At 39.7% G+C, this 20,647-nt stretch overlaps 1 protein-coding gene across 1 annotated transcript in view; it reads right to left on the minus strand.

Annotated features, from left to right (window-relative positions):
- The window catches only part of si:dkey-237h12.3 (teneurin-3), a 121,353-nt gene that overhangs the window by 63,830 nt on the left and 36,876 nt on the right, over positions 1-20,647 (minus strand). Inside the window, exons 3-4 of the mRNA XM_041048018.1 lie at positions 11,335-11,560; positions 2,513-2,751 (exon numbers count right to left, since the gene is read on the minus strand). Of these exons, the coding sequence (XP_040903952.1) occupies positions 2,513-2,751; positions 11,335-11,560 (465 nt within the window). The remainder of the gene's footprint in view (positions 1-2,512; positions 2,752-11,334; positions 11,561-20,647) is intronic.

Here is a 20,647-nt window from a genome sequence, read left to right on the forward strand (position 1 = left end):
ATCTGTTTAACTCTCTCTCACACACACCCACACACAAACACCAAGAGAGCTGAAGCATCAGGCACACTCTCTGGAATCAGGCCAAAAATACAATTCCCGAACATCCGACAGGTCTACAGTTAAACAAGTTGGTGATTGTTGGGATGAAAATGTTGTAAATGAATCCAATCTGCTAGAACAGTTAGAGACAACAGCTGAACAGGTGACTGTTTCTGCTTGTTTTCCCTGTGTAAACTAAGCATATCTGTCATGAGCAGAAGCACAAAAAAAAAAAAAAAAGCAACTGAGTCCTGCAGACGGAGGAGCAGTTAAGTTATAAAATGTATGGACATATCCATACTAATCTTATGATATGAGATCATGAACGACAACAAGTAACAAAACAGTTAAGTCAATAAAGGGAATGTGAATATTGATATTGATATAGCGCATTTATGACCTCTCCTGCAAGAGAGCACTCCCTTCTCTATTCTCCAATAAAACACTGGTTATAGGATCTTCCCAACAACACCATATTTCTCCTTATACAACTGTGTCACGTTTCCCCTGCCTCCAAGCTGGATGAATACTTATATATCCGCTCAGGGAGAAAGCACAGTGTAAAGATTAAGGGCTTGGATGACAAGGGAGGGCATAAAGAGAGATGAATCTGTAACGGGTTTATTGCTGTGGTCAAGATTCTAAAGGTTAGCAAGAAGTCAGCTTTGACACACACTGTAAAAAATGTTTGAAAGCTCCCTCATAGGAAATAATGCCCAAAGGAGGGGGGAGAGGATGAGCATTAGTTTATCTTCCTGACCGAGATAAAAGCATTTCCTGTTTGACAGAATGAGCAAGATTGGTTCTAGTACAACAAAGGATTTGTGGACCAAGGTCCTCTTTCAGGTTCAAGTGTTTGGGACTGTTTCCTTTGTTATATGAGTTCAGCTCCTCAACTTGTTTCATTTTGACTTTGCCATCTGTGCTGGCCATTTGAACCTCTCTGCCTGTGTTTTAACAGGAACCCCAGTGGACAAGAATTGGCTGTCGTTCTGTGAACTGTGATCAGAAGTGTGGAGATGATGCACAGCCCCTGTCAAAGGGAAACAGACAGAAATGTCTTGTTGGAACCTGCACTGGGGCCATGTCTGCATATCTGACTGAGAGCTTAGTCAGACAGACGCTACTGAATCATATCAGGACATCTGCAATTTCTGCAAAAAGGAAAAGGCAGTGAAATAGAAATACTCCTGGCGGAGATCAAACTTCTTACAGATTAAGAGGTACGCTGGCTCCATTCACTCTAGGCAGCCTGTCTATCATTTGTTCCGTTTGACTGAATGACAAGTCTAAAGATTGTCTAATGCCACCCCAGATAATGGACTCATGTTTTCTCTCCCTAATACTGAAAGAAATATGTCGCTTCTGGTTCAAAAACTACTGGTTTTCATGTTCTCAGATGACACCTCCTCCATGTCGGGCAATAACAACAAGTATCAGGTGTCAATATTTATGCCAAAGCCTGGGTATATAGTTAATTTTGTCAGACTAGATGGTTGATTTGTTTCACATTTACAGTAATAAAACGTCATGTGTCACTCCTCAGAAAAAAAGGAGTGACACATGACATGTTGTCTGTAAATGTGAGCGATTTACAGACAAGATTTTCACCTTCTGAACTTCTTCCAGACACAGTCAGGGAGTGTACCTTCTAAGTGGACCAATGTGAGGAGGAAAAGTAAATTGCTACCATGAAGCTCGTCTAGCCTGCAAGTGTGAAGGACAGATGTAGGTAAAAGACTGGTAGGAGTGTGGCTTTGAACTGATGAGTTGAACATGTTTTCAAATGTACCGATGAGGAGTTGGGGAGAAAGTGTAGGTAAAAGCTAGAAAGCAAGAGATAAAGGAAAATTCTGGTGTCTGTCTATGAATGAGAAGGAAAAGAAATACTTGAACAGAGCTGGTTAGGTCTTTCTGGGTGTATCCAAATCAAGCCTCTGCTCCTTAACAGCAAGTCTGAGCCAAATTATACATTTTAAGCAAATTGCAAATCAAGATGAAAGACTTTCAGGTCTGAACATTGACCTGAAATGACATGGTTTATTTTGGAATTTTACTTTCAAAGCTGTTCTAATTCCCATAGCTGGAATTACAATAAGACAATATAACCTGGTCAAAACCTGAATTCTGAAGACTTTAGAGTCTCAAGTGTCCAGACAAGACGTCAGGGAGTTAAGTCTCAAGTTAGTCAAGTTTTAGTCAAGTTTCACATTCCAGTTTTTCTTTACTCATTGTAGGTCTGACTCTGGAGATGCGTGTGTTCAAAAGAGGCACAACTAGCTTGTGTGTAACTCTCATTAATATGATAATCTTAATAATGTTCCATAATCTCTCATGCACTCTTCCTTCTAATCTTGCAATTTGGCTGTTTGTGTTTTGAGAACAGATAATCAGTGAAAACTTTGCTTGTGATGTGACCAAATTCCAAAATCTGTCAGACTTCAAAGCTCTTTCAGTCTGAACCCATCCTTACCTATGCAGTAGCAGAGAATGACAGACAGCACCACAGCTATGCCCACAGCGATCAGGGCGGTGCACTTCCAGGAGCAATGCTTAGGTGACTTCTTGAACTTGAAAGCCCCCCTGGACAGGCTGTTTCTGGGCAATGGGCGCGCCGGTGTGGAGTAAACCGTCCCCGTCGCCATGGTATAACCAGGGGCTGCTGCGCCGAAGAAAGGTGTCGTTCCTGTGCCCGTTTTAAAAAGAAAGTGCCTGCAGGGAGGGTAAAAGAGAATTAGGGAAACAGTATGGAAGAAATGGCTTTAAAAATGGTTCAAAAAAGGTCCCTAAAAGTGTGATGTCTGATTTCTGAAACTGCCAATACAATCCTGTCTCCAAGAAATTAAGCTTCTAATCAACTAAACTGCAACAGCAAATATGTTTTGTAGGAAAGAAAACTGGGAGTGAATTAAATTTCCTGAATTAAGTGAATTAATGCAGTAAGGGTATCTTGTTAATTTACAAAATTGGTAAACAACAAATGAGTTGACACTGAACTTATCAGGAAAATGTTCACAGACAATATATTTGTTTTGTTTTAAAGTTGGTTTTTTTATGGTTTTGTTTAGACATTAAAGCACTTAGTTGAGGTTAGGGAAAAAAAATTATGGTCTGGTTTAATCCAGGAAAAAGTTCAAAGTGACAAACCACGAAAAATACCCTCCTCCCAAAAAAAAGACCCAAACACAACATACCCTACGGTAGTGTATGTCCCATGTGTATCAGACTGCAAAAGGCACTGGGTTATTTTCTAATATCCAGTATAATCCTGACATTGGAAGAGGTTAACAAAAAGTACCTCATAAAAACAATCATCTCCCACTTGCCCTTTTACAACTGGGCCTTTGCTAATAGCCCATTATACCTGGGGTAATTAAGAGGGTTTAATCAAATGCACTACGGAGTGATCGTCCTATTAACTTTTAAACCCCACGTGAAAAGCTCTTAAGTAAATGAATTAAGCCTTGTTGCCACTCTTGCCACTACTTAGAGATTAATACCCAAATGCCTCCAGGCTTATGCGGACGGCCAGGGAAATTGGACAGATTGACCATGCATTACAAATGCACTTCCAATCTGGAACTGTAGAATTTCATTGCTAATAACTTTGTCCATTTTTGATTAAAAAAAATAGAATAAATATTATAAATGCCAAGCAATATTTACTATTTTGTACATTACTGATAAGTACTTTTTTTCTTTTTCTTTTTTTTTTTTTTTTTTTAGATAATGAATGAACTTTAAATTAAGTCTTAAATTCTTCTTCTTGCTTTAGGAGCAAGCTGAGCAAATGCTTGACTTTAAAACATGGCTTGTGCTAATTAGTAATACTAATAAAAAATTAGAGCAAATAACTTGTATAGTGCAAACTGTATTATTCAGATGACGGCTGCTCTGCATGAATACTTTCCTTCACACTCACTGTTACGCACAAAATTATACCCCATGATACTACAGTGTTAACACAGTCATATCGTTTTCAATTGGAACAGCTGGGGGTGAAGCACCTTGCTCAAGAGCACTTCAATAGATGGTAAGTAAAGTGGGTGGGGCAAATGCTATAAATTCACTTCCCTGTCCACGTATAAGACCCAATGATCTACAGTTACCAAAATAAAAGTTGAAAGTGTTTCACAAACAGTGACCTCAGAGGGGAGGTCAAGGGGTTTAAAACAACCACTAAAAAGCATGAAACAAACATTTACAAAGTACTCTAGCAATAATATACAGACTCCCAAAGCAGCAGTAAACAAATACTTGAATAAGAGTGAAAATTTAGTTATTGTTTCCCTCCTAAAAGTGTGGCTAATCAGATCTTGTATCTTGCTAGAATAACCGGTCCACTTTGCGCTGGTTTTGACATGAAACCCAGGCTGTCTGAATCCGTGTTTTTAAGAACGTCACTGGTACACTGCAGTTCCAGGGTGAAAATACTCAGCCATGATGTTGACTGCTTTTTTTGCTCGTTATATGTCTTGTCTCATATAAAAATCACCATATGGACATGTTTAAAATTTGATTTTCATCAGAGGAGTTCTTTAAATGTCACTTCAAACAAACAAATGTGTACGAGATCATGAAAGAGTTTGTTTTTGTTTTGTTTTTTAGAGGAAGAGCCAGAGAAAGCACAGTTCTCCTTAATGCTCTTGCATTCTGCACTTTCTGTAAAAAAAAAAAAAAAAAAAAGAAAAAAAAGTCCTACACAACATTTTACACAAGTCATGTTTTATGTGTTCTGCAGATCCCAGGAGAAATGGGTTGCCTTGGTAACCGCTAATTTAAATACACCAATAAACTGATAAGGCAGTGTTTGCTCATCAATTATTTGTGCAGCATCTGTGAAGTCTTCATGTAAGTTTTGTAAAGGCTTTTTTAATCCTGACTGTGAATCTGCACTGAAAGAACTTGAGAACAGCTAATTATTATAATAAGTGAATCATCTGAAGCTGAGTAGTTAAGGACTGGAAATCCATGTAGTTCCCTGGTTATGGGAAAGGAATGTTGGGTCTCTAAGCCTGGGGGAAGCTGTAAATGCAACTAAAACTCATCAACTGTGATATTCTTTCTCAGACTAAATGCTGTTTGTAAATTGAAGTGAATCAAATATTAGTTGAATACAGCTCTAACAGATTAGAAGAGGGACGCGTCATAAACCTACACCACAATGCACTCTTCAGATTCAGATTTCAGCCCTGCCACTGAAATTTCAGCTACTTCCTATCTCCTGTGAGGATATGTCTGGGCTAAAACCTCCTCTGATCAATTCTTGACTAAAAGAACAAATGTCAGATTTGGATTGTCTGGCTCCTCGACGCCCCGATTTACACGTGCCGTCATGGACATACAGGGATTCCATTTAAAGGTTACGGTGTGTCACTGCTGGAATGACAATGCTCCGGGCGCCTGCAGCCTGAAGAAATTCAGACTCCTCAATCTGGAACAATCTGTACTGTAGCTGCGGCATGCTCTGTAATACGCAGCTGGGTATGAATTGAGGTCAAAACTTGCACGACGTCAGCGGCGACAGACGCGTAGTCAGACACACAGGCAAACAGACACCGCTATCTGGGGAGTTAAGTGTAAGTGGATGCAATGTGATGAGGTAGATGCGAAGGGACGAAGACGTGTGCGTTAGTGCATATGTGTGCTGAGAGGGGTGCGCACTCTATTTGAGGAAGGTGAATAGCTATTGCCAGATGCAGAGATGATCTGGAGACAGTTTTGCCTGTAAGTAAATGTCTCAAATCTACCTGTACTCTTATTTCTGCAAAGACATGAGTACATAATGCTCTCATGGCCTCCAAGTCAGTAAAGGTTACCGTGTATTACTGCTGGAACTAAAAACAGCTAAGGTACATCTGTAGAAGTAGAATACATGGTGATGCTGAAAACTAGTCAAGAAAATAAGGGGAAAAAAGCATAAATAAATAATAAAAAAATACAGACATGTAAACAAATAATAAAAGACTGTTTCTTTGCAGCATGTAGTTGATTGAACAATCTGAATCCACATTTAATTACTACAAACATATGGCATGCCGTGGGTGGTTTAAAACTAGAAAGTCAGTTATATTTCTGTCACTTCTATCCGTTTTTCTTTTGTACAAGTGTAGAGTGAAACTCACAAGTCAGAATCTGTGTGTACCACTGTCACCGAGACAGATTCCTACACTGGACATTTATTGCACTCAGCATTTAAAGTAATGCTGGTGCTGATGTTTTTCATGTGCCCAACCCTCCTCTTTTTTTTTCTTTTTTTTTTTCTAAAGAGCAGACTGAAGGGGCCTAAAGATGAAATGCTGTTGGACATGATTAACAAACAGCAGACCAGTGTAAATGTCTGCAGCTATACACACTGGATGACCGGCTGTAATTGATTACAGCCAGTGTGATGCAACAAGGCACATTACTATGCTAATCCAGCCAGCCCGAGTGATAGCAATGTGGTGTGCTGTGAGTGAGAGAGAGAGAGAGAGAGAAGGAAAAGAGACAATCAAGAGGGTGTGAGACTGAGAGGGAAAGCGAGCAAATGAATGGCCGTGTGATCGCAGTGTGTTTGTGTGCACGCCTGTCTGTCCCATTGAGAAGCCTGTAACACAAAAGCAGCAGCCAGACTGGTCTCCTCTGCTCTCACAACATTGCTTGTCATCAGGATGACATTTGAAAACATCCTCACACAGGACAAAGGACTAAACAGTGAGTGGGTGGATTTGTCTACGGCTAAGCTCCAGCTGGAAGGGTGAGAGAGCACACTAGAAACAATGCAAATCGGAGCCCTCAGAATACATAATCTGCCTATTAGCTGCTGTTCTGTGTTAGCATTAGCATTTCAAGGTGAGAGCTGGAATAATCAGGCCGCTTTAATCCACGGTTGAAAAAGAAAAAAAAAAAAGACTACAGATGTGGCACGGCATCGCTGTGACTCGTTTTCACACGAGCTGCCGTCGCCGTCACTCTCCCCCAGATCACCACCTGCCCTCTCGACAGGGGGTCTGCTAGCAGGTGCTATTCTAGTACAGCTAGATCCACACACGTGTGATGGTATCTGAGTGCTTCTGTGATTTTTTGTGCCGTCCAGCCCACGGAGATCAGCATGGGGCCGTCTTGAGCCACTCCCTCTGAGTGCTCAGACTGTTTGCACTTGGAATTTATTATATTTAATAAACTTGATTGGGTTTGACATAAGAGGAGCTCAGCTCATACGTTTAAGATGGTTTTCAGAGTTTAACTCTCGGCTTAGACAGTTACTCTGCAGATTAATCTTGAGTGACAACTGTGATGAGGACATGTTCCAATATAAGCAAAACGCTGGTGTATTTTAGCTGCTGCAGATTAATCTGTAATGTGTATTTTTTTTCTTTTACAAATAACTAGTTACATTACTCTTCAGTGTCTATCTTCTGCTTATGAAAGTGTATAGTTTTGCAAAAATCATCTGGAACAGATGCACTTTATGTTGCCAGCAGCAGCAGCCACCGTTTATATATTAGCCCAAAACATGAGGAAAATCTTGCAGGACTCTGGAATTATCACATAAATGCGTGCTTGGCACTAAAGATGTTGGCAAAATAAACAAAAAGGACAACACACAAGAAAAAAAAAAAATACATCTTGAGGATTACCACTTTGTCTACACCACCATCCACTTTGGCAGGTAACCAGCCGTCACTGCAAGCTCCTTTCTATTCCAAGAGGCTAGTTGGCTGGTATCTTACACATGACTAATCAGTCCTGGTGCAATCCTGACACTGTGGATGGTGTACCAGAAAAAAAAAAAAAAAAAAAAAGTTCAGATTTCTTCCTCTGATGTGAAGCATGACTGTCTGACTCATGATTTACATGTGCAACCCACACAAACAACTCCACGCACACAGCGCACGCACACACAAAAACCAAATCCTTCTTGGATTACCTCTGCTATTCTTTTTTTGCCCCCGAGAACAATTCTAACACATTTTCCATCAGGAAATTGTACTGTCTGTGGGACACTGTACCACATGATGATTTTAGAGCTGAGACATAATTTCATTTCACCAAAGGACTCCCTTGACACATGAATCCAATGAGGATTGACAGTACATTTATAACTGCAACGTGTGGCTGGGCAGGCCTTCAAAAGACTCATTCTGAAATGTCTAGCTGAACCTCACTGAATCCAAGTGGAAAAAAAAAAATCGCTGAAGAGAACTCCAAAGGACGTACATATGTAAGAGCAGACACCTACCTGTATCTTATCCAGTGGAGCACTCGCGCCATATAGGCATCAAAAACATAGATTTCACCCATACTGATATAGTCTATTTTAAACAAAGGATTAAGTACTGCTCAAGAATAATTACCGTATATGTGCAATGGTCTCTTAAGGGACATGGCAATTCACTTTATAATGAAACTGAATGGAATATTTCTAATTGAAAATATCACAAATTCTATTCAAGTTGAGCCAAGTGGTTAGTAAGGGAACCCTGAGGGGTTTATTAAAAGTACTCCACAGACTTTAAAGATCTAAATGTCTCCCCTCTGTACTACCGAACAGCAACGGACAGCAAGCAGCATCCCTGCTCTGTTGCCAACTAATTGAGCCCTTTGAATGAAGTGGTCTTAGTATATAGAATAATTTCATAAGAGGTATAAAACCTGCATTTCTCATGGTAACAGTGGACACCTCCCAATCCATGGTCTATCATGTTATCTGATCTCTGATCCTGTCTGTCATCATTTTACTCACATTTGTGTTTCTGTTAATTAGAGATCAAATATAAATATTCTTCAGAAATGTTTTAATTTGTGTAAATTTTCTGTTTTATTATCAGACATGGACGACTCTTTATATTGTATTTGTGTTTACCCCATGTGCCAAAGTTGCATTACAGGCTGATGTTCGTTTCATTCTTATTGCTCTGTGCCGTTAAATAAGGCTTCGTTTGTCTGATGCATATGTTTGATCTTTTTAGGCTGTGGAGGTAAATGAGCTGAAGTCAGACCTGGTGCCTTAACACAGCTTTGACAATATGATCATAGTGGGTTCAGTGACTTTATTCATTCAGCATATAATAATGAGCAGTAGGTACAACACTAGTTACCGAGTGCGGCACTTCACTCATTTAGAAGAACATCGAAAGCTATTCACTGTGAAAGCTAGTTGGTATTGAGTCAAATTAGCACACTCATGCTTTGAAGACCAACACTTTTATGGGAGGTTACACACATATAATTCATTACTGCTAATTGCTGTAAAAGTAGCTAATGCTGTCAAGTGAGTGCTTTATTTTCAAGGAGGTCATGTCAAAGGAAATATATCAAGCAAGATCATAACATTGTGATTTATATTTGACACTTTGTTAATCAACTGCCTTGTACAGAATAATTTACAGTCTGCACATGTGACCACATCTACTGTGCTGTCTAAGACATAAAATTCACGTTGATGTTGAGGATTCAAAAGAGATTTACACCCCTGGGGTACATGTGGCCACTTATGTATGTGCTGTGCCAGGGCTCTGCTAGCCCAAAACCCCCTGAAGGCAGCATAATAAATACTTTCTGGGGCTTCTGTTTACATTTCCCAACCTGGTGGTTTTCTTGACATGTGCAATTATGTGGTGAACCGGGTCTTCCCTTTTGGCCCTGTAGGTTCGCAGCAGCCCACTGTTCCCACCCACCGACAAGCACTTGATTTAGAGTCCACTGTGCTGATAGTGATTTATGCCTCAGTTGATGATAGGTGTGCACATATTGTTTTGTCGATACGGCTAAGACAGCTCAAGGTCATCGCGCGGTTAGTATTCAATCACTGCATCTTCCCGAGAAAGTGAAACTGTCACCACATATCCCAATTGATTCAGTCAGATCATAAGAGGTTGTTACTCCATGCTGCCACAGACGAAATTCAAAGTTTACATTCATCTAAGGCTCAGAAAGGGTACATTGTGCCAGGGAAATATCAGGCTAGAATGCAATCATTTACTCGAGGCCATTTCTGAGTCAGAGCGCAATGTACCACACTTCATTAGCCAGGATATTTTGAGCTCACTGATTAAGAAAGATGTAACTCATGTTTCAGGAGGAAAACTTGGCAGTGGCTCTTATGACAAAGTAGTATCTTGCACAGCAAATTTTGATATAACACACAATCCGCTTACCGGGTTTCTTGTTAAGTTATAGCCTCTCTGATTTGAACTGGCAAGCTCTCTGATATTCACATGCTTCACTCTAATCATGCACTCTCCTTCTGAGTGTAGGTCTGTCTAATTTAGTAATCAGCCCTTAATTGTAGGTGCACACAAAAAGCAAAAAATGAGCACTTGACAAAATTATTCTCAACAGAGGAGAAACTACGGCCGTATTTATCAAACTCAGCGGTAACCATTTTATGCCATGAACAATTTGTGGCATAATAATTTAACCTGATGAGATGTAGTCCTTAAAATAGGCCTAAAAATGAGATCTACTTAAATATTTTAAATCCTGGAGTGAAGTATGATTTTATTATCCATCCACGTTTGGTGCAGCAGTTCTAAAATCATTAATGAAATCATCAAGTGTTAAGAATTACTGTTTATTTCTTTATTTAATTTGATTCCCACTATGTTCCACGGCCTCAGTTGCTGGAAACCCCACTGTTGTCTTGGCGAAGGTGTAGACTACATGAGACTACCATCAACCAAGACTACCAGGGTCCCCGCACTTTCTTCCACCACTGAACCTTCACCTGCCTACGTGGGTGATGTTTATTGTGTGTTTTCTTGAAACCTTTGCTGGTCGCACAAGCCATTTCAACAGCACAGATATTAAGAAAATGCTGGTAACTCATGTTTGTCGACAAAACATAAAAAACAAAAACAAGAAGCTGCACTGCAGCTTTAGTCACGACTGAGTGAGTCACTGTTAACCCTGACTGAGGGAGTTTTACAAATATGGGCCAATTTCTGATGTCTTAAAAACACATCAAACATGCCAGAAGATAACTCAGACGAGCCAACAGATTTGAGGAACACAAGAGAAGAGGCAACTAAGCAACAAGATTAAATATTGTTCAAAATATATACTGTTGTGTTACAATGTGATATGTATAAAACTTGACCTATGACAACTCCAGTAATCAAACGTTTCATCATTTTACTGAACTTAACTGAAACTTTTTAAACAACTTTTAACTTTTTAAATTTTAAATCCCCCGCTCATTTACTCATCTTTTTTTTTCTGATAACACTTGGACCTGAATTTCCCTCATAACATGATAACACCTGGACCTGAATTTCCCAGTTCTGTTGTAGGTCATTGTGGGTCACTCACCTGCTCTCCAGGGCCACATTGCTGCCCAGGACCCAGCTGTCCTGCAGCTGGACGCATTCTGCCGTACTCTGCAAGTCAGCCGCCAGGCCGGCTGTGGGCGGCGGGCTTGGGCTCCTCTGATTGGCCAGTGAGCTGCGGCTCAGAGACGTGATGGATGGATGCTGCTTGTGTGGAGGCGGGGCTGGTGGGAGAGGTGGTGGGCCTGGCTGACTAGATAGATGATCACCTGATGAAAAGCAAAGGGAAAGAGATATCAGAATATTAGAGTAATCTTAATAGTGGCAAAATCAAAATGCACTTCATCTATTCAGCTGATTTAAATTACACCCCGAGTTATGAAACTGAATTGCTAAGAGACAGCAGATGGGTAAGATTATGCATCTGCCTTGCATGCAAGATATGACAGCATACAGCCACCTAACAGACCCAGAAAAGTAAATACAACCAAGAGCAAGACGTTAAAATGAGATGCAACCACTGCAAAAAGAAGGGAAATAAGCTGCTTTTATGGCGACACACATAATAATTGTCGCAAAACGCCACACGGCTGACAGTTGGGTTCTCTTAAACAGAAGGTCACTTAGAGAGGCAGCTGTTCTTTTATGGGTGCTTAACGCAATGTTTCACGTTTGATTACAGCCAGAGAAGACTCTCAAATAACTAATGACCAGAACATCCATTAGAGCTCTGAGAGAACAGGTTTTCCAATTTCACACAAAGCTGTGTAATTGGCCCCCAGAATGGCATGTGGTGATTATCTATCCATCTTCCCTGTTTAAAAAGGTAAAAACCCACAATGCTGACAATTCTGATTTGCTCCAATGAGCCCCAAATGGGTATCGTCTTTCTTTCCTTACCGAGGCTTAGCGAAGATTGTGAAAGCCGGGAGATGCGTCTTTTAGGAGCTGTTGTTGTTTTTGCATTGACAGCATGAATTTTTATAAAGCCTAAAGGAGTTAGATTTAGAGCATATGAATGCTGAAGGTTGGTCCGGGTGCATGTTTTAACCTTTGTTTTCTCAACCACGTATAAGGACCTTGTGGACTTAAAGCCACGGATCAAAATCTGCTCTATGCTACTGGCTGGACAGAACAACTTCACTGAAAGGGCATTAGTCAGTGTTTTGGAAAAAAACACTTAATGACCATCCAATTTTTGTCCTTGTCTACGTGCTCCCACTTCTCACTGTGCATAAAACAAGCTCTTCTGTGCAGAGAAATGAGTCTTGAATTTGGTTCTGCAGCACTAGGAGGAAACGTACTGTATATGCCATTCAGAGCTAGGACATTGTTTCCACTGCTTTGAAGTAAAATCCTTCAGGATTCTGTACATGCAGGCTATTGGTACGACTGAAGATCATCTTTCTCGTATTTAAACTAGGAATACTTAGGAAATATATACAGTATGGAATACTGTGATAAGAATGATTACAGAGAATAAAACTGCTCTCCACAAGTTAATTGCAGGGACAGTGGCAGCTGTAATAAAGTTTTAGCAGGGGCAGGTTGTACCAATCATTTTTGTGACTGATTACTTGCTTCTTTTTTTTCCCTCACAGAACAGCTTTCCAGAACATCTATTTCATCTGTATAGAAACAGACAGACTAATAGACAAATGCATAACAAGATACAAAATACAAGAATCAGGAGTCACAAGTATACACAGCGTTGGTGCAGAAGACCAATTTAAAATTTATTTGATTTCTGACTGCAATTACACAGCAACAGCATGTGGCTATAAATACCATAAAAGCAAAGTCATCAGGAGCAGATGAAGGCTGCTTTTTTTTCTTCTTTTTTGTGGACTATGATTAGACTTTGATCAAACCCAATCAAATATGATCCCGTCAAAACCCCAAACCACCTTGTTCGAAGTCAATTCCGAGTCCTAACACATGAATTACCTGAGATCAACTGCGGTATTGGCATTTGAAAAATATAAGGCTGCCATGACTTAATGATAATGAATACAAGACATCCCACTCATCTCCTGGGCTAGACTGTGAGCCCTATTAGAAAAGTGCTAAGTAGGCTAATAGAAATGTGGATTATCTACCAACACTGGCTGGTTTTTACTTCACCTCTGGGCCTTGTTCCACTGTATGAGCCTGCAGCAGCCACAAGCTCCACTTCACTTTCCAGCAGAAGTATTTTTCATATAATCAGCACACGCTCGCATAACAGTACAGTATCGATGAGGGCAGGGGCGGGGGGAAGCAAAGGGGACTATCAGGTTGGTTCTGAAAAACAGAAAATGATCTAACATGGAGGTAAGTGAAAACTTTATTTTTAGAAGTTTTGAGGAAATATATATTTTTTCAGGATCACTTATGAAGATCAAAAGCAAGCTGAATGCCCATTTCAAGTAATCAAATGGTATTATATTTAATTTGAAATAAGTGCTGCATCCTCTTAAAAACACAATAAACTCCCATCTTTTGTAAAGCACACACAAACACACACACAAAAACACACACACACACACACACACTGCTGCATTTGTTCTCCTGTGCAGACATCATCTTATTATCACACCCACATTTGACACAGTCAATCCCTGTAAACAATCCAGCCTCCCATTACACATTACAAACAAAGATACATGACAGATATCGTACAAATCTGTATCCATTTATCTTCATGTTTGCATATTGATCTATTGGCATATAGTGCAAGTCCACATCTTGATTGCCCTTGTTCAGTTTGCTGCTGCTGTAGTGTTTGTACTGAGAGTTTGAAAATGCAGCATAGACTAAACTCGAACCCATAAAAATATATGTAGTGCAGGTGCATTATGGTTGATGGGAATAGTGCCGGCACAGCAAGCACAGAGATGAGTCACAAGTCTAAACACTCTCGCTATGACTACTTTATGGTCAATCTTGCATCAATTTCAGATGAATCAATGTGTTAAAAGGCACGCAAGGGAACTGTGACATGAAATGAACCATGTTTTTAGGTGAGAGCGCATGCTGAGCATAATGTTCTCAAAACACAAAGTCCCAAAACCTTCAAAGGACTGGGATTTGACATGCAGCAAATCTGACTGCATAATCCCACAATGGACTAAGGGAATATAAAACCCCATGAACTGAATTAAACCTACTGTGTGCATACTTTGCAAAACGCACACAAAGCTTTTGGGTATAAATAAAGGCCTCACACTTGAAATGCTGTGTTTCAGCTGGCTGTAAAAGGATGAAATGAAACGGTGGATCGGTTTTGTTTCTGAGAGTTAAAGAGGCAAAACAAGTCTAAACTACTAATATACAAGCTTGAGAATAAAACATTTTAACGCGGAGAATGTACAGTTTCTTCCAAAGAAAAGTTGGCAAAACATGAATTCAAACAAATATTTTTGTCTTCATCCTCAGAGGCTTTTACATGCAGTGCTCTGCAGACTGTAACGAGGTTGTTATGCGACTATTCATTGGTTTCAGCTGGAATGAAATGCCAAAAATCATTGCTTGTTTTACTCTAATACAAATACCATACAATGATACCTAAATTCAGCAGCCAAAGAGCTGTGAGAGCTAATCTACAGTGGCTTCCCCCTCACTTTAATCCACCTTTTGGTTCAACAGATATACCCACATACTGTACGCCCTAATATGTCAACACATATATAAATCTGAGGACTATCTATACTGTTCATATAAGCCTTTGAGAAGTTACTGAACTCTAAGTTATGTCCTTTTAAGTATTTAGATCTGAAACCTGACTCCGTGTGGACTTTGAGAGATTAATTATGCAAACATCTTTCTCAGTTTTAGGGTTTTCTCATCCCCTTAATCTTTAACTTTGTGAGGTCAAGATCAAATAACAGTTTATTTTTTTTAAAAATGAAACTTGTTTACAATTTTTCTGTGCAACAAGCACCCAAGTAAGTGTTGACTTCACATGTCTGTATTTTAATATCAGAATCGATATTTTAATTGCATGGATTGCATTGTTTAAGTTCACATCACTTTGAATTGCTGGGTTATATGTCGGTCATTTTTGAAAAGTATGGGCCCTTAAAAATGTATGTCACCATGTGTTTCTTTTCCAAAAGCACTCAATTTCCATGCACACAGTGGGTGTCAGTATGTGTGAGTGGTGTAAGGCACAGTGGGCTCTGGTCTCCAATTTGAGGCGTAGGTTTGAATCCAATTTATGACAAACAGTTTTACACTCAGGGCTGGGTCCCTCTATGATGAAAACCTATAAGTGATAACCTCAGTGTGATTCTGTGTAACTCAATGAGCGAAATGTAGCACTAGCAGTGCAGCAGTATGGTGTACATTCTCTGGGAATTTGAGCTGAGGTTCGAGAGCCACTGGGACAAACCAAGCTAAAATATGGAGCGGTAACACTTTGAATTAAATTATCTACTGCGTCCCATGTGTTTGATTGTGTTTTTGTTTGTTTTTTTAAAACATTGTGTCTTTAAGAAAGCCTGGCATTGTCTTCCATCAAGACACAGAGGGAATTAAGCTGGCCTTTAAAGTGCAGGCTCAGTGACTGGAAAGGCAGATGAAACAGCTGTGTGGTTTATGGGGCTTTGCTTTGAAATCAGATCAAGACGGATGCCTCCTTTGCATAATTCCTCAACGTCAGCTTGTCATCATCTCCATCAGCAACATGCTTTAAAGGACCTTTGTGATGAATACTGCATGCCAATGCTAAAATGACAGACTCATTTCCTTCTTAATGATGCTTGCAATATCTATCAAACGATGCTTTATAAAGCCTCTGTGATTTTACAGAAACACTTCCTGGAGTAGATCTTTGTTTTGGTTGCACTTAACACTTAAGAGGTTTCTCTTTACAAGAGATAAGTGCATTGGACTGTACTTGTGAACCAAAAATGTCCCTGAGCAGGAAAATACCCTACAATTTGCAATTTTAGAAAACTGTTTTTCTGATATAGCAAATGATATCTAAAATGGTTTAGGTCTGCATAGTCATAGAATTTATTCCATTTGGAAATAACTGTGTCAGAGACTATCTCTGAGTTCAAATTTCACCACATTTTTCTTGAACTTTTTGATGCCACTTCTTGATATTCTGATGTTTAGGCTTATTAGGTTTCTATGGTGTTCGCTCTTTTGAAAATATCTTTTTTTGATTAAAGCACTGACAAGCCTTGAATACTGCGCATAATGTTCCAACACTGAGTCGGGACACAATTAAAAGCCGTTTTGCACTCACTAAGCTTGGCAAGCTCAGTGAAAGCCTTTTCATATTCATTGTGTAAGTACTACTGCAAAAGGTCTTGTGCCATTTTACTCTCCATTAAGAGACTGATGCAACTGCTAATGGAATTGAAAGGGCATTTGCTTTGACTGGCTTGCCCTTCATCAATAGGAAAATTGCCGTATGTGTGCATCATAAGAATTCCATCAAAATAGACCACAGAACTTATAGAGGCCACAGTTTTTCTATTACAGCTTCCAGCGTTTACTTTTTTACTGAAGTATATTCATAAACACATAAATGCAGCATCCTTAATCTGCAAAGTTCAAATTTCAGAAAACATATTAAAATAAAAAGACAGACCTCTGACAGAATCCCCATTTGATTTTATATGAAATGAATAATGGATGAACTCCATGATAAAACATGCCATTTGGACCAGGTAGGATGTTTATATATGTCAAATCAATAAATTAATTTTCATCAGCGCCTGGTTTTCCATTCACCTCAGCACAGCTATAGTGTGGCAGTATTCTTTAGTAGAAAAAGAGACAGCAGCTTATCACTAGAAAGGCCTGAAGGAGGGGTGGGGCCTGGTGTTTCTGGGGGGGGGGGCTGTACCCGGTGGATTTCGGGACCATTAGAACAACCTTGCCCTAGGTGAGTTTTGGGGATTTACTCTGCAAAGAGAGTTGGCAATTTTCAGGGGCTTGGGGTTTTACGAAAAAAAAAAAAAAGAAGCTGTGTGAATTCCATCATATTTCCTGCCAGAGTACCTTCACTTCTCTCAAAGCCTTGCCCACTCTTCTCCTGACTTTCTATCTGATCAAAGACAGAAATTTCTTTTAAGCCATTTCTCTGCAGGGTAACTGGGATGTAACCAATATTTCAAGGATTACATAATCATTGCATTATAGAAAAAGACATCTTTCATTTACCCACACATAATGCGCTCCTACGCAGTCATATAGCAGACATTCATCAACTCACATTTGATGAAAATCCTAGACTGCCATTCATTTAAAATGTATTATCTGTAAATACACTTTCAGAGTTGAACCCGCTGAAGATGCACTGTGAATATAAGCAGCTTCGCATCACTGTTTGTCCATCTCTCTCTCTCTCTTTCTCTTTCTAGTGCTCACCCAGACATTGCTACAGATGGCAGATCATCATACAGATGATGACTGCTTAGCAGTTCTTTCTGACAGCTCTCCGATTACATAGCAATTACACTCCTTCTCAAAAGCTGCTTTGACAATTAGCCTGCTGACAAAACACTTAGTTGTATTTATTCATGTGTGGACAGCTTTGGCTTCCTTGTTTGCCCAGAGAGATTGTATTCACACCTTGGTAAAATACTACAGTTTCTAACTTCAGTGCAGACAGCGCGGTTTCTACAGTTCAGTACTGACAATACGTGTTTCACTGTATTTTCTTAAACCTGCAGAGCTAAAACCTGGCACAGTCCACAGGGAAGTGTGCCAGTTCTCACTTTCCTGAAACGCTTTGCTATTTGATTTGCATTCACGCAGCCATTAACTTCATCAACCAGTCACTATAAGTTAATTTTCAACACAGCTCAGCAGGCACTTGATATTAAACATGTAATTAGTATACGGATTTTCATTGTCAAGAAAAGTTGATTTTAACCATCATCAGAAGCTAAAGAATGTCACAAGGCCCTATTTTTAAAGCTGCATGTAAAAATCTTCCCACTTGATTCAAATCTTTGAGGCCACGTTATATCATAACAAAGATGCACATTAAAACGTCAAGCACCATTTAATGTAAGTGAGATACTAACCAAGGTGATGGAAATCATCTTAATGGTCAGTTATAAATAAAGATGCTGCAGAGGAACATTTGAATATTTAACATTTGAAGTCAGAGGAGGATAATTTAAACATGCATTACTTTGACCACTTTGAGGCAAAGCAGACAACACTGACACATTGCGACCTTATGAAGCCGTTGCAGCGAAAGTGTTAAAAAAACACTCACCTATTCAAACCATCCAACAGACACACGGCAAAGTAAGCATTCATTTAAAGTTGTGTTTCTGGCCACCTGTGTGATAAGATCCTTAATATTATGTGACAATACATGACTTATACTGAATACTGAACTAAAACTGTGAGGAGGTGGATTGTGAAACCAAAACAATTAACTGAAAGATGCTAAAAAGCTTAGTAGAGCAGACCTGTCAAATACATAGACGTGATAATTCTTCTGTTGGTTTATTACAACAAGGAATCCCTGTCATTTAGCACATAGTCATCTGAGTAGCTTTAAGAATATACTACATCCATACCACGGCTACTGTCAACCAGCTACATTTCTCAGTATGCTGAAAAAATAATGAACCTCCCCAGTCTCTAGTCAGTGGCATAAATATGCAATCCCACCCTGCAGTCCCCATTACATCAGTTACATTGGCTAGAAATTCTTGGCCTCCTAATATGTTTCCACCCTTGATGTGCTGTTATAATCGCAATAGCAGCAGCAACCTGCCTCTTTCTGTCACTGTATCATCCTTTTTGATCATGGAGCACCACAGCAAGCTACAATATCTCAAATTGTATCATATAAACAAATCGCCAACAAGACAGTGGGAAATGCAGACACTGGAGAGACATGCTCTCATCCAAATGTGTCTCCACTCAGCACTTTGTTGTGAATTTGTTTTGAAAGGTTGTTTTGGCAGCTTCTGAAAAGAAGTCACCAGTTTTCCTGTGCATGTTTGAACTGAACTGGTCTTAAGAGGAGCCATTCACGCTATCTAAATTGCTGTGGTGGCTTGAATGGCTTGTGCCTTTAGTTACAGCCGATTGCTGTGATGGTGCCTGGGTGATGGAGCCAACATGAAACCTTGGTTAGGGTGGTCCTGGCCACCTCAGGGAAGCTTTTTAAGATTCAAAAGCTAGCTGAAGGATTTTAAAGCAATTTATTTGCCACTGCACCAAACCCCTGACTGTCAAAACAGTTCCACTGACGTGTGAGTCACTTCACTGTCTAAAGCAATATAGATTTGAATTAGTAACTGCACAAAAAGATGTTGCCTACATCATCTTAGGGGTCATAGAAATGTGACATGTGTACTCGGGAGAACTATTCATGTGCCTCCCCATTCATTTACAGCTCGCTTCCCCAATCACTTGAGAAAATGGTTGCAGGAAAAAAACAAACCACTCATGGCTGTAGTGGCACAGTCTATTCCAATGGCTGCTATAATTGCATTTCCTGTGCAAATCACTCAGTTTGTGGGGAAACCAGACAAAGGAAGCAGAATCCATCTAAAGAAGGGAAAGCCTATCTTTTCCTGATTAATTGTTGGCATATTGTTCTCAACTAGATGCACTCTACTTGCACAGATGACTAATTTTCACCTCCATTGTAAGAAAATTTGAGGAGAAGGAGATTTATACAGCGGATATCTTTCACACCACATGGAAATGGCACTGTGAACCCCACATAATATCCCACAGAGGTTGATGTTTTTATACTCTGCTTTCCCACAAGGAAAAATAAAGTTTTAGCTGAGTTCTCTATTATTTAATCATTATATAAGATTCAAACTCTATGTACAGAAGACACAAAATCTGATGAGATTTAAAAGATGGTAAGTTGAAAAAAAAAATTAATGTGGATCTGTTGGTTAGGAATCAAAGAAACGGACAGATTAACTGACTGATAAAAATTCAGCAACTGTTTGATCAATAGTCAGCAGTCTACCAGAACTACAATACTGATATTGATGACATTGTACTGCATGCTATACTACAAAAGAAGTAGAGTCTTACAGGTGATAAATACATGGTGCCACCTTATACTGTATGTATTAGTTCTGCATTCATCACTTATTTATTCATTGCCATCCATGTCTCTTTTATTTATAACTGCAATGAACTAACAGTACATGTTAGGGCCTTTATACTTCCTCCTAACTGACTCCTCCAAACATTCCCACATATAGTTCACTAAGCCAAATTTTCTCGCAGTGTCTGGCTCCAGAGCTGCAGCTACAGCACACAGACTGAAAATCCCTCAGCTTTCCAAAGAGCTTTCCTGAGGCCAAGGCTATGAATTGATACCCCACTGTTGCCTTACTCTTGGCAACAGAGCAGAGCACGGG

The sequence above is a fragment of the Toxotes jaculatrix genome, chromosome 10 (assembly GCF_017976425.1).
Source record: "Toxotes jaculatrix isolate fToxJac2 chromosome 10, fToxJac2.pri, whole genome shotgun sequence".
Lineage (NCBI taxonomy): Eukaryota > Metazoa > Chordata > Actinopteri > Toxotidae > Toxotes > Toxotes jaculatrix.